Raw genomic sequence first — 13,729 nt, forward strand, 5'->3', positions numbered from 1 at the left:
TTATATATTTTTTATATATACTGTATATAACATTTCTGTCCCCCTCACTTCTGAAATGATGGCTACGCCCCTGATTACATACACATAACATTTACAACATTTTTAAAGAATATATTTGAAATATCTTTGCAAATAAACGTACAATCCTTTTTCAATATGAGGAACTTACCTTTATACATACCTTTCATGGGTCTTTTTTTTTGTTGTTGTTGTTTTTCTTTTAGGATTTTTAACATTTCATTATGTTTGGTGTAACAATTGAAATACAAAAAACATCTAAGTGAGTTGAAGGCCATAGAGCTTCCTGATATGAACTGGGGGGAAAAAAACTGTATATAACTCCACCCATATACCACCATAACACCATTTATCTTTATACCTCATGTATATTCTATTAACATGCAAATATTTATATTCTGGGCACAAAAATGCAAAGCAGTAAGATAAAAAAAAAAAAAGTTCTACAAAGTTAATAATGATTTTTATATTTCATTATACAATAAACATTTCTTTTATAAGGGCTGAGAACGAGAGAGTGGTTCTGAGAGTGAAGGTCAATGTTGGGAGAGTGAAGAAGATTGACTATCAAGGTCATCCAATGCAGAAAACCTGGCACGATCAGCGGTACGACACTGCCTGGTGTCCTCCAAACTGTGGCATGGTGTCAAGTGGTCTTGAAGAAGACTGTGTTTGGGATCCAAAACGTATCACAGTCATTGGTGAAATTCGCCCAAAAACACAAGGAGCTCAGGGTGCCTGCAGGCATCAGCGTTTTGAAGTGTGCTTTCCCATGAAGTGTGAAATTAATAGTTCTGAAATGTTTTTTTGAAAATGTTATACCACCTGTTGAATATAAACCACTCATGTGCTTTGAAATGATGATCATATTTTAATGCAATGAAATACATGATAATAAATTAAACATACTTCATTGACATATCTTTGAGCTGTTTTCTATTATTTTTTATATTTAATAAATGAATAAAGATAAATGACTATAAATATGTGTCATAAATCAGCAAAATAAAACAAAGACAATATTTCAAGAGAACATGGCATTATCTTTCAATATCTGATTTAGCCAGTCAGCCAGCGAGCAGAAGGCATGCATTTTCTTCTAAAAATACATAAAATTAAACTTGCCTTTGCTTCATAGACAGTAAATGATAACACTGACATATATTGCACACTGATCCTCTCCTCTCCAAAACTGAAGGCTTTGACCTTTTCATTCCCAGAAAAATTAAAGCCAACATAAGTTATATGTCAAACAGTTTCCACCGTGATACCAGGTGCTGATCATTTACCATCCCATACCCTGTCAGTCTTGAATAACATGAATAACTTGATCTGCACTATACATTTTGACATGTGATGATCTTATCTGTCTGAGCACATCAGATCTGCTGTATTTGTTTGTTAACCTGCGCTGTTCAGACATCTGCTGTCATAGCCATGTAAATAGTTTCTGAATAGGTGGGGCATTTACAGGAAAAAGGTCTTCTACAGCCAAAATGAAACTTAAACTTACATTTGAACATTGTTTTAAAAAGAAAAAGATTGTTTTCATTTTAATATCAATAAAGCATGTTTAACTGAGCAGATCAAGTCAATTATCATTCCAAGTATTTTATAAAGTTAAAATAGAGAGATGAATGCAGTTCCTGCTTTCTTTATAACAGTTTGACAAAGGTCATATCATGCATGACCTGTTTACTTCAGACTTATCAATATACTGAGCTTTGGGAGAATTATAGTTTAGAGGTGTTTGCTTTTGGATGCTGGAGAAAACCAAAAGATGACAGTTCTACCAAACAGTCTTTTAATCAATCTTATAATTGTACAATATTCTAATTACATATTCTTAAAAAAAAAAAAAAAAAATCCAATACAAAGATGAAACTCAGTGGAACACCTGTCATCATGGACACACCCTGAAAGATGTGCCATACCTGCTTTCAGAAGGAAAGCTTTGATAAAAAAAAATGTTTCTGAAAGTAATTTTCAGATGCAACGGGGGGAAAAAACGGGATAAACACAAACATGAAACTTGTAAATAAAATAATCTGATATATAGCCTGTACAATTTAATAACATAGCCTAGTTTGATATATGAATTGGGTGTTCGTCAAAGATTGCATGCGGTCGGAGATTCCCGTGTTTACAGCTCCGTAAAATAACCTACTGGAAGCTCTGTAGTTTTGCTGTATAGGCCTATAGATAAAAATATTAAAATTACAAACACACAATAACATTTTAAGTTACTTCCATTTCTGAAAAAAAGAATGTAGGCCTAGTAATTGATGTTATAAATACACACGCCTGATTTTTGTTTTAATTATCCATCGTACATAAAAAAAACAAAAAAACATTTGCAATCAAGACTGAAAAAAGCCAGAAGTGAATGTAAACCAGATTTGGCCCAGACTCTGTTGCTATCTGTGAAGCCAAGCATAAGAATAGCCTACTAATGTAAATTTGTTAACCCACAGTAACAAATTTTAACATATTAATCGCATATTTTCGTTTGCTGCATGCTTTTAAAAACACAATTAAAAAAAAAATATTTTTTTTTTTGAGGAAAATAAAAAAAAGATACGTCTCGTATAAGTTGCATTTTCAGAAATAATAACGGCAGGCCTAATAATGTTATAATGTACCAACATTATGAACACTATAGGATATTTTAGTTCCCCTCACTTTACAACAAATCCTTTAAATTTAACCGTATCAGAACAGAATAAGAATTTTAAAATATATAATTCTAATGGATAAATATAATTGCAGTATATAATAATATATGCTTAGCAATAAACATGCCAAAACAAATTATTTATAAAGAAACGTAAGGTAAAGTTGGGCTTACCTCTCTCAGGCACACATCCAAATGTGTCCATATTCGCAATGTAGCTGAAGCTAAACTATTAGCCGTATTAGGTAAAATAGGCTTTGTAGTTCAAGCACGTTCCAGTATCGACGGAAAAATATCATAATGAGCAAAAATATGCCACAGTGGAGCGGGTCTCACACGCCGAACGGCACGGTGAACAGCTGAGCTGTTTCCAATGAATGCAGTAGCTTAGTGTGCGCGTGAGGCGCTGGCGCGATCAAACAGCTGAAACATCAAATAGACTACTCCGTCATTTTTGGTCATACAGTAAAGGCATAATTCGAAACTGCAAAGTGCAAAGTGTTAGCAGTTTGAAAATTCAAGAATAATAGCAAAGTTAATAAGAATTCTTTCTAAATGTAGCACCGTTCTTATTTCGCTCTGCATAACCTGAACGAAAAAAACATTTTTTGCTAAGAACAAACCGAAATGAAAACATTTCGCTTTTAATCTGTGTATTTAACAGCCTGGGAAACCTTCCCGGGGCAGTACCTTGCCTCACCGACTAAAATCAGGGCGCCTACTACGGAGACGGCACCAGAGGTGAGGGGGCACAGTTACCGAGGTGGCCGGGCCGGGCCCCCTCAGGCCCCCCCGTGGCGCCGACGCTGGGTAAGACACCACATTGGGTTTGTGGAATATATTTGGGGCTTTTTTGGCTATTAGGTTTATAAAACTTTTAAAAATCTTATAATAACAAGTTACAGTTTTTCTCAATTGATTTGATACATTTCTCCAAAATCAGGTCAATGTTCTCAAAACAGTTTGCACAGTGATCTGAAGACTTTGTAATTGTCCTAAACAGATTGTAAGTTTTCATTCATTTCATACAAATTACAAATCGTGCAAATAATTTACTGAAAAAACTTGGCACAAAACTCTCAAATGTTTTTATAATACTTAATACAACCAACCAATACTTTAAAATATCTGGGAAAAAAAACAAAAAAACAATTGTAGCTCCTTTTATTGGTTTTACACAAATCACAAACATTTATGAATACCATTTGTCCAAATACAACAAACAAAACTCTGTAATTTGTCATATCATCAAATGCACATGGTATATTTTCAGTTGGCCCCAAACTAATAATCGTTCGCTTAATAAAACAACACAGAAAACATAATTGTTCTATTTGTTTACACATTTATCACAATTGCTTTAGCTATAATGGGGAGAATATACAAAGACCAAGAAAGAATATGAAAAAAAGGGGGCAGGGGTAAAGAAAGAGGTGTACGTCTCAAAGGTTGTGGAGTGGGTAGAGAAAGGGGTTTAATGAGAGAGAAGAAGAGTGGAACAGGTAGAAAGAGATGAACAGAGAGTAGGATGTTAGAAAAAGAGGAGAGGAGAAGGAGAGGGAAAAGAGATGAGTAGAGTGGAGGGCATTGGTGTAGTGGAAAGAGCAAGAGGAGGACATGGACAGAGAAGAGGTGGACAACAGGGTGGAACGAGAGGCAGAAGGTAAAGACAAATTTCAAATTAAATCAGAATTACCCAAATAGACAATGTAAGAAATCATAGCCTCTCCTTTACAGAAGCTGGGAAACAGATCTAAATAGTTTATCAATACACTTCTCTATTTATGAATATTGTGCTATGATTGTTGATAGTGCAGAATTGTAGTACTCCTGAGATAACGTCTGTTCTTTACATGTAAATGTCAAAAAAAAAAAAAAATTCAGAATTGAAGTTTGAGAACATTCAGGTGGACAATCAAGTTTATTTTGAATGGAACAAGAGCATTGTTGACATGGTGGTCCAGAACAACACCACCAGTCACAAAGGAAGAGGCCTGTGGAGATGTTGACCTTCTCACAACCTTCTCACAATTTTCCATGATGCAAGTGCAGCAAGAATGTAGTGTAGATAAAATGCAGTGCAGAAGGAATTCTCTTCCAGATGTAAATGAAAGGCAAGATCAGTAATTCAGCATAATTCACATACAACAGCAAACACACACACACACGCGCGCGCGCACACACACACGCACACACACAGACATATGTATATACAGTATATTTATTTCATTTAGATTAACACAATATATAGAAAGCAAAACTCCCTGCTGAACTTTGCAATAAACATCAATAGAGAACACACCTTTAGATTTGATGTTAATATATACTTTAAATAAATGCATTACTAGAAAAAAAATCGCAGTGCTTAATTTTGCTGTTTTAAATTTTTAAGTTTGCGTTTAGATAACTGTGTTAATTGTTTTGAGAGCAATTACATTTGGAGAAAAGTGTCAAATCGACAGAGAAAAACTGTAAGTGAATTTCTTTTTAATACACTTAAACGTGCTGTATGTAAGTTTTTGACTCTACTAAAGCATAAAAATACCATTATATGTTTGCAGATATTTAAGAAACATGCTAAGTTAACATACTTGTTTATCTGAAAAACAATGCTACAGTCAGTTATTCTCCTTTGAATATGTGCGTTTCGGGCAGGAAAGTCGGTCTCTGTTTTGGTTTGTGAAACCCGCCCACTGCCAGTTTACCCAATTGTATTTCGTCACCCCGGGTTGCCAGTTGAAAACTGGGTTGCCAGCGGAAAACAAAGCATATTTCATTCCATTCATCGTCAAGTGTGCTCGTTCCTGTTGGTGTCGTCAATCTGGCAACCTGCTGTGCTTCAAGTCTGAGGAGGAGGGTGGAAAAAACCCTCTCCAATATTTTGAATTTGGACTGCAATACCTAGTTCAAGTGAAGTGACGAAGAAGTGACGGATATAGTGGTGACATGTGGCCAAGTACTGTGACCCATACTTGGAATTAGTGCTCTGCATTTATCCCATCCAAAGTGCACACACACAGCAGTGAACACACACACACCGTGAACACACACCCAGAGCAGTGGACAGCCATTTTTTGCAGCGGCGCCCGGGGAGCAGTTGGGGGTTTGGTGCCTTGCTCAAGGGCACCTCAGTCGTGGTATTGAAGGTGGGAGAGAGCGCTGTACATTCACTCCCCCCACCTACAATCCCTGCCGGACCTGAGACTCGAACTCGCAACCTTTGGGTTACGAGTCTGACTCGCTAACTAAGGCCACGACTTCAACCACTCGGTGTGAATCCGTTTTTTAAAGTGTAAAAAAATTTGTCATTAAGTCTTTATTAAGTTTCTATTAATTTTTTTTAGATTTGTCCAGGTGCAAAAATCTGGGCTGAAGATGACTTGGGTCCAGATGCTCCACCATTCATTTCATTGATGAAATACACCCAAATACACAAGGAGCACATGGTCCCTGGCATGAGCTTTATTAAAGTGTGCTTTTTTTGAAGTTTGAAATAAATAGTTCTGATTTAATGCTTTAATTAATGTTTTTTGAAAATGTTATACCAGCTTATATTTAATAAATGAATAAAGATAAATAAGATGACTATACATATGTATCATAAACCAGCAAAATAAAGCAAAGACAATATTTCCAAGAAAACATGGCATTAACTTTCTATATCTTATTTAGCCAGTCAGTCAGTGAGCAGAAGGCATGCATTTACTTCTAAAAATACATTAAATTAAACTTGCCTTTGCTTCGTAGACAGTAAATGAGAACACTGACATATACTGTATTGCACACTGATCCTCTCCAAAACTGAAGGCTTTGACCTTTTCGTTCCCAGAAAAATTTAAGCCAACATAAGCTATATGTCAAACCGTTTCCACTGTGACACAAGGTGCTGATCATTTACCATCCCATACCCTGTCAGTCTTGAATAACACGAATAACTTGATCTGCACTATACATTTTCATCTTGTTGATGAATGCAAAATATATAGGAACACCTTGTACATACAGTAAATGGTGAAGCTGGGCAGGTGCATGTTTTATACAAAAGGCAATACAAAGAAGTTAATAGATCATAAATGAGTATTTCATCATGAATAGAGAATCTGTAAACAATAAATTTCACATTGGTATTCAAAACATAAACAACATATTGTTGTTCATAAATTAGATCTTTGGTTTTAAATGTGGAATTATTAAAACCAAAGGCACATTTTTTCTGAGATCTAAAGCTTATTTTCTAGTATAGAGAAATATATTCTCTATACTAGAATATATTTCATATTCATTCCTTCCTTTGAGACACCATGTTTTGCATGTAAAAAAACAAGTAAACAAAACTTCTTGCTGGGTGGGAAACGTTACAGAATGACAAGCAGGAAGAGAAATATAGTCAAACATTTTTGATGTTTTTTACTTTGTTTACCAGTTTGTACTGGTATTAATATTTCAGTCCAGATATGCTTACTTTCCCCCCAGTTTTTTATGGAAACAGCTCTTCACTCTCATTTTTTTTTACAGCAAGTATTGTCTTACAGCAGAAATCAATGTGCCAGACTGTTAGATTCTAAAAAATTCTATACATATTAACATGAAATTATAAAATGTAAAATTTTAAAATATCTGTGAAATCACTTCAGGAGGAATTAAGACAAAGTACAAATGCTACATTTTCATGTTTAATATGTTGCTAAATTTCACAGATTCAAATAACAATTGTTGCAATACAAGAAATCAACAGTAAATCAAAATTGTTACAAATTTAGAGCAGAATTGCAACTGCAGAACAGAAGACAAAAATATATATTTTAATAAATAGTAATTGTTATGTATGCTAGTTAACGGCTCAAAAGATTACACAAAAAGATTACAAAAAATTACATTGAGAAAAAATATTACAATGATAAATTCCAACTTCAAACAAGTATGGTGTTTGGCACAATCTGTTTCTAATGTGTAGAGGAGTTATATACCGCCCACAAAATCTGAATTAAATGAATTTAACCATATCAATCTGGACCAATTAAAACAAAGGTTTACATGCACTGCAATGTCTTCACTTTTAGTAATATGATTAGCAGAATTTCATTAAATGTGTTAATTACAGTGCCTTTACCACATCTCAACATCACGTCACAGATTCTATTCAGTTAAATTGTATATAAGTATCAAGTACTCAGGAATAATTACTTCCCTTTCTTTTGGCAAACATGATTTTTCATGAAGGGACATATGGATGCCTTACAGGACCAGCATTTCTCCATTGTGTGTTTATCCTCGGTTTGCATTCCACACCCTTTACATGGCTTCAGATCTTTAACATTAGGGTCCTGCGATTGGCTTTCCTGCTTTATGAGACTCTCCAGAGAACTCTTAGTACTGGAGTCTGTGCAATGGGCTATTCCAACCACAGTAATTCTCTTTGGGTCCCAAACACAATCCTCCTCAAGTCCCACACCACCAGAGGCAGAGGCAGGCAACCAGGCTGTATCATATCCCTGCTGATGCCATGTGGTCCTCAGGTTCAGGCTCTTCCCGTCAATCTTCTTCACTTTACCCACTCTCACTCGCAGCTTTAACACAACTCTATCATTAGGAGCACATAATGGGTAACCCATTGCTTTGTTAATATTCCTACTACAGTAGACACCAGGGCCCAGAGTTCCCCCAGTAGAGGGCCGAAACCCTGATGACATGATCGCTGGGGCATTGCTTTTGTGTGTCCCATGGTACATAATATAGCCGTGGCTCTTTTTGGGCTCTTGACCTGGTTTAAGGTGCTTTGATTTATCACAGTATGCCTCCCATCCACTGAATTCCACTGGCATTTTGGCACTTACACAACTATTTGAGATTGCAATGATCTTTGGATGCTCCTTTATAAGACTGCAGTTCCTACAAAACACAATTTAGAAACAATTATGAATTTAAGGTTGAATTAAACAATCAAAACATTAAAATGGTAAAATATCCCTTAAAAATGCCTCGATAGACCAAGCTAGATTAATACATATTTTTTTAAAGATTATTAAACTTTGAAACCACATACATATTTTCATTACTTTTTTTTTTTTAATAAATTAAAAATAAATATACTGCTTTCGCTTGATTGACAGTTTATCTCCACACGTGCATTTGGCAGCAACAACACCTCAAGATCCATAAGGCCCAGTACCTCGGAGGACGACATAATAGTATCGAAATCGGTTAAACCGCTTCCAAGATCAACCTTTACTACGCAGACTGTTTTAGCGGCTTTAAATTAATATACATAAAATGACGACGAAAAAGCAACTTGCCAACCTTGAGAAAGAGAATTCCACTTCCTTACTTTTGTCTTTTCCAAGTGTGTTATGAGCTGTAATCTGACGCGCAAACACATGCTTTCACTTTCACTTTTCACTTAGCCTACATAACCAGATTATATCATACCTGTATATTATATTAAGTTAATTTTATAAATTTTTTAAAGGTGCTGTAAGCGTGTATGTTTTGCATAAACGACTCTACTCCCCCGAACGATACTTTAATAACTGTAGCTATATATAGATATTGAGACTGATCGCTGTGTAAGCCCTCTAGTCTCCCCAAACAGAGTTGCCAGGTCCCAGAAAAATTTCCAGCCCAAGCCCGACTCAAAACCCGCCTAAAAGGAATAAAAACTATCAGCTACGGCCTTAAAATTAACGTTTTGATTTTGTTATTATTATTTATTATTTTAGCTAGACATGTTTATGTGTAGTATGTGCATATTTAATTATTTAAACTGTATTTCATTCCTCTTCGGCTATACTTATTTTTTAAGGCTACTTTTAATTCTTCTTTTACTCTACTTTTTTTTTTCCAATTTTCAGCACTTTACATGATAAATAGTTTCAAATGTAAGCTCAAAATATGAGTAAAACTTTCACAGTGTGATGAGTTGACAATCATCCTTAAAAGTCAAGTCAAACAGGTTATTTATATAGCCTAGCCTTTTTTTCCACATTACAGTTTCAAAGAAGCTTTACAGAAGATCATGATGTTAATGTTTATAATTTATTTATACCTTTATGCCTTAGTAGCATTTACCTGATTAGAGATTTACCAGATTAAATTTGTCTATAAGTTTTTCTATACCTTAAAGGAATAGTTCACCCAAAAATGAAAATTACCCCATGATTTACTCACCCTCAAGCCATCCTAGGTGTATAACTTTTTTCTGTCCTACGCGCGTTCATGAGAGACATGTGTTCCAGCGGATGACGTAGGACGTGGGCGTAGCGTAAATTCCGGTGAGAATATGCTAGTCTCGCGAGAGCCAAGTTTTGTTTACAGCAAAGGAAAACTAGTTTCCACTTAGCTTATATCGAAATCCTCTGACAATTTTCTTTACAAATCCTTGTTTTGTTCTTCTAATTTGTGACCGGTGTTTTGTTTTGCTCTCTCCTCTGTGCTTCTGTGTTCGTCACTTCTCACCGGAGCTTACACTATGCCTATGTCCAACGTCATACAACATCGCTCTCTCGTGAACGCGCATATGACAGTTAGCTGAAGCTATGGTTTATAAAGTTTTAAATATGGATATTTTTCTTACACAAATGCATCGATTCACTTCAGGAGGCCTTTATTACCCCCCGGGGCCATGTGGAGTACTTTTTATGATGGATGGATGCACTTTATTTTGCTTCAAAATCTCGACCCCCATTCACTGCCTTTATAAAGCTTGGAAGAGCCAATATAAGACATATTTTTATATAATCTTTTATATAATTTTCATTTTTGGCCGAACTATCCCTTTTAAACATGTATTGCCTGCACACTTCTCCAGTTCATAACATATCGTAGATGGTAGCCTACCAAAAATCCTGAATGGATGTTTTATCCCAGACAAGAGTATGTATATTCACCCTATATACTGTTCATACCGTTCAATGATATTATATGGCTTAAACCATAAGATTTTAGCAATTTTGCCACTTCTAAGCTATCCATTGACTTGCACTACTTAAAGGCCTCAAAGCTTCTTCCTTGCTTAAGCCAGATCTCTGAGCTCGATTGCTCCATCTGAAGTAAAACACCCCCCAATGTTGACAGAAATCTTTAAATAAATAAATGTGGAAAAAATACAATTATACATAAATAAAAAAATTAATGTAAAAAATACCAACACCCCAAAAGAATCTTGTAATGTAGCAAAGTGTGACAACTGAGTTGTGGATCCAAATGCAGGCTTTATTCATGAACGTGGTCAGACAGGCAGGGTCCAGTACCAGCAAACAATAAAATCCCAGGCAAAGAGTAATCCGTAAACAGGCAATGGTCAGGGCAGGCAGCAAAACAATTGTAAAAACCAGGTAAACAGTCCAAGATCCAAAAAACAAAAAGGCAAGGCAAAGGAAAACAAGGAAACACGGGCAGAAACACGAAAACTAGCAAACGTTACAAGCTAACTATAAAAAACAATACTTAGCAATGTGAGTGTGTGTGTTTGCGTGCATCTTAAATAGTCCTCCTGATATGAAGCAGGTGTCAACTGATAATGAGTTCCTGGGCAGAGGGAAACTGGGAAATGGAGTCTGGGATGAGTGGTAACGGCAAGGGATATAGTGCCCTCTAGCGGAGCTCATGGGCACTCCAGCTGGCAATCGTAACAAATCTAATAAATATAGGCCTGTGGCCTTAATGTTTCATCTGATGAAAACTTTGGAGAGGCTGGTCCTTGACCATCTCCAACCCCTGAAGTGCTCGAAGTGGGGACTCATTACAGTTTGCCAATAAACAGGGCCGTCCTTAGCTGACGCGGGGCCTGGTGCGAGGTAGGGAGCGGGGCCCCCCTCGGTCCGTTCGCGATTGCGTTCCGGGGGGGACCCCTCCCAAAACCCAAAACACCCCTCAACGACCGCACCAGTTGCACCCCACCAAGGATGGCCCTGCCTATAAAAAATGTATTGGAGTTGTTGATGCAGTTATTTTTCCTTTGCATCAAGCATTTTTTAAAGTGACTTGACGTGTGGCCAAGTATGGTGTACCATACTTGGAATTTGTGCTCTGCATTTATCCCACCCATGTGCACATACACACATCAGTGAGTAGTGAACAAACACACAGGGAGCAGTTGGGGGTTCGGTGTCTTGCTCAAGGCTCAGTCATGGTATTAAGGGTGGAAGAGAGCACTGTTCATTCACTTCCCCCACCTACAATCCGAGACTCGAACCCACGCCCTTTGGGTTACAAGTCTGACTCTCTAACTATTAGGCCACGGCTCACTTGGAGAGAGCCAGAAGTATAATGAGAATTATGTTTTTTGACTTTTCAAGTGCATTTAACCAAATACTATAGAAATACAAAGACGGTTCACTCCTATACTTATGAATGGGAGAGGCAATATGGTCCCTCCTTCTAAATGAAAGAGCCAACTGAGTACTAAGTACTGTTAAAAGCAAGTACTTCTGTACTTTTACTTAAGTAAAAATCTGTCTTTACAACTTTCACTTGTAATGGAGTAATATTTGACCAGCAGTATCTGTACTTTCACTCAAGTAATGGAGTTGTGTACTTTGTCCACCTCTGCTGATAAAAATTAAGATGAATATAGAGAGCTGATTGTGAACTTTGTGGACTGGTGCAGGCTGAACAGCCTTGAACTTAATGCAAGTAAAATTTTAGTATATTAAAAAAACACACACACACAGCACATATCCCCTGTAACCATCCGTGGGGTGTATACTGAAATTGTGAAATCTTACAAATACCTGGAAATCTATTTAAATAACAAGCTAGACTGGTGTGATCATATGAATTAAAAAGGGTCAGAGTCGTATACACATGTCGTATTCACATGATTGAGATCTTTTGGGGTGTGCCGGGTATTGCTAAGACCTTTTTATGATACAGTTGTTGCATCTGTTATTTTCTATGCTGTTGTGTGTTGGGGTGGAGGGATTTCTGAGAGAGACAAAAAAGACTTAACAAACTGTTTAGGAAGGCCAGCTCAGTTGTGGGGTGCTCTCTGCCCTCTGTTGATGAAATTGGGCAAGAAAAGATGTTAGGGAAGCTGTCTTCCATCATGAAGTATGAATCTCACTCCCTCCATGATGTGTAGTTCATTTATAGCAACATACTAATTTATCCACGCTGCTTAAAAGAGCAATACACTCTAAAAAATGCTGGGTTAAAAAGGGACAAACCCAGCTATTGGGTTGTGTTGACCCAGCGGATGGGTTGTTTTGACCCAACGCTGGGTTTGTCCCTTTTTAACCCAGCATTTTTTAGAGTGCATAGAAGGTATTTTCTTCCATCTGCTGTGAAACTATTTAATAAAATGTGTCCATGATTTGTTGTACTTTGTGACAGAGATGTGGTGTTTGTGTATTTGGTGTAGTTTTTTCATGTATGTATTTTATAAAGATCTCATTTATAGTATGTTGCTACATTTAAATTGCCCCTCTCTGCGGATAAAAAAACTTTTATCAATCAATCAAAACAATCAATGGGGGGGGGGATGCAAGGCAATAAGAAGAGAGTGCTAGCTTATACAACATTTCTAGAAATTCTAGAAAGATGTCATGTCATTAATCTGCCTCCATCTGACACACCTGTAAATAGTTTGCGATTAGGTGGGCATTAAAAGGAAAACAGTTCTGTAAACAGAAACGGAACTTAAATCACATTTGTTTTAAAAGAAAAACAAACTGAATGTCACTATAACATCTTATGCTGTGGACACACCCTGCGTGGTGTGGTGTGTATTGTGACGAGCGTCCCGAAGCTTCATCAGTGTCGCCCTGGAAACAAGTGAGGAGCACCTGGCCATCATCATCACAGGCTGATCGGTCACAGCTGCACCTCATCAGGCGGTGGCTACATAAACCACGCAAGCCCTGCCATCTAGGAGATTCCTCCATGAGACTGAGCACTAACTCGCCCTCTCATTTTCCCCACCGAAAGCAGCGTGTGACCGACCAGCCCCACAGGAGCACTGCACGGACCCTCTGCACTGGGAAGACGGAAGAGAGCACTCACGGCACCGGAGCACCTACCTGGACCTTTCTCACTAACACC

General features: G+C 37.0%; 2 protein-coding genes across 4 annotated transcripts in view; one reads left to right on the forward strand and one right to left on the reverse strand.

The window, feature by feature from the left end:
* The window catches only part of LOC107718996 (uncharacterized), a 27,166-nt gene that overhangs the window by 10,104 nt on the left and 3,333 nt on the right, over positions 1-13,729 (forward strand). Inside the window, exon 5 of the mRNA XM_016526276.1 lies at positions 520-752. Coding sequence (XP_016381762.1) covers positions 520-752 — 233 coding nt within the window. The remainder of the gene's footprint in view (positions 1-519; positions 753-13,729) is intronic.
* On the reverse strand, positions 7,533-9,090 carry LOC107718966 (uncharacterized). Of its 3 annotated transcripts, none has more exons than XM_016526224.1 (2): positions 9,018-9,090; positions 7,533-8,581 (listed from the first exon to the last, which is right to left on the reverse strand). In XM_016526224.1, the coding sequence occupies exon 2, from the start codon at positions 8,512-8,514 to the stop codon at positions 7,873-7,875; it is 642 nt and encodes a 213-aa protein (XP_016381710.1). In that variant the 5' UTR covers positions 8,515-8,581; positions 9,018-9,090; the 3' UTR covers positions 7,533-7,872. The 3 variants fall into 3 exon arrangements, with proteins under 3 accessions (XP_016381710.1, XP_016381709.1, XP_016381711.1); XM_016526223.1 differs by having other exon boundaries at positions 8,990-9,090; XM_016526225.1 differs by lacking the exon at positions 9,018-9,090 and adding an exon at positions 8,862-8,947.

This window comes from Sinocyclocheilus rhinocerous, unplaced genomic scaffold (assembly GCF_001515625.1).
Source record: "Sinocyclocheilus rhinocerous isolate Xijiao unplaced genomic scaffold, SAMN03320098_v1.1 scaffold753, whole genome shotgun sequence".
Taxonomy (NCBI): domain Eukaryota; kingdom Metazoa; phylum Chordata; class Actinopteri; order Cypriniformes; family Cyprinidae; genus Sinocyclocheilus; species Sinocyclocheilus rhinocerous.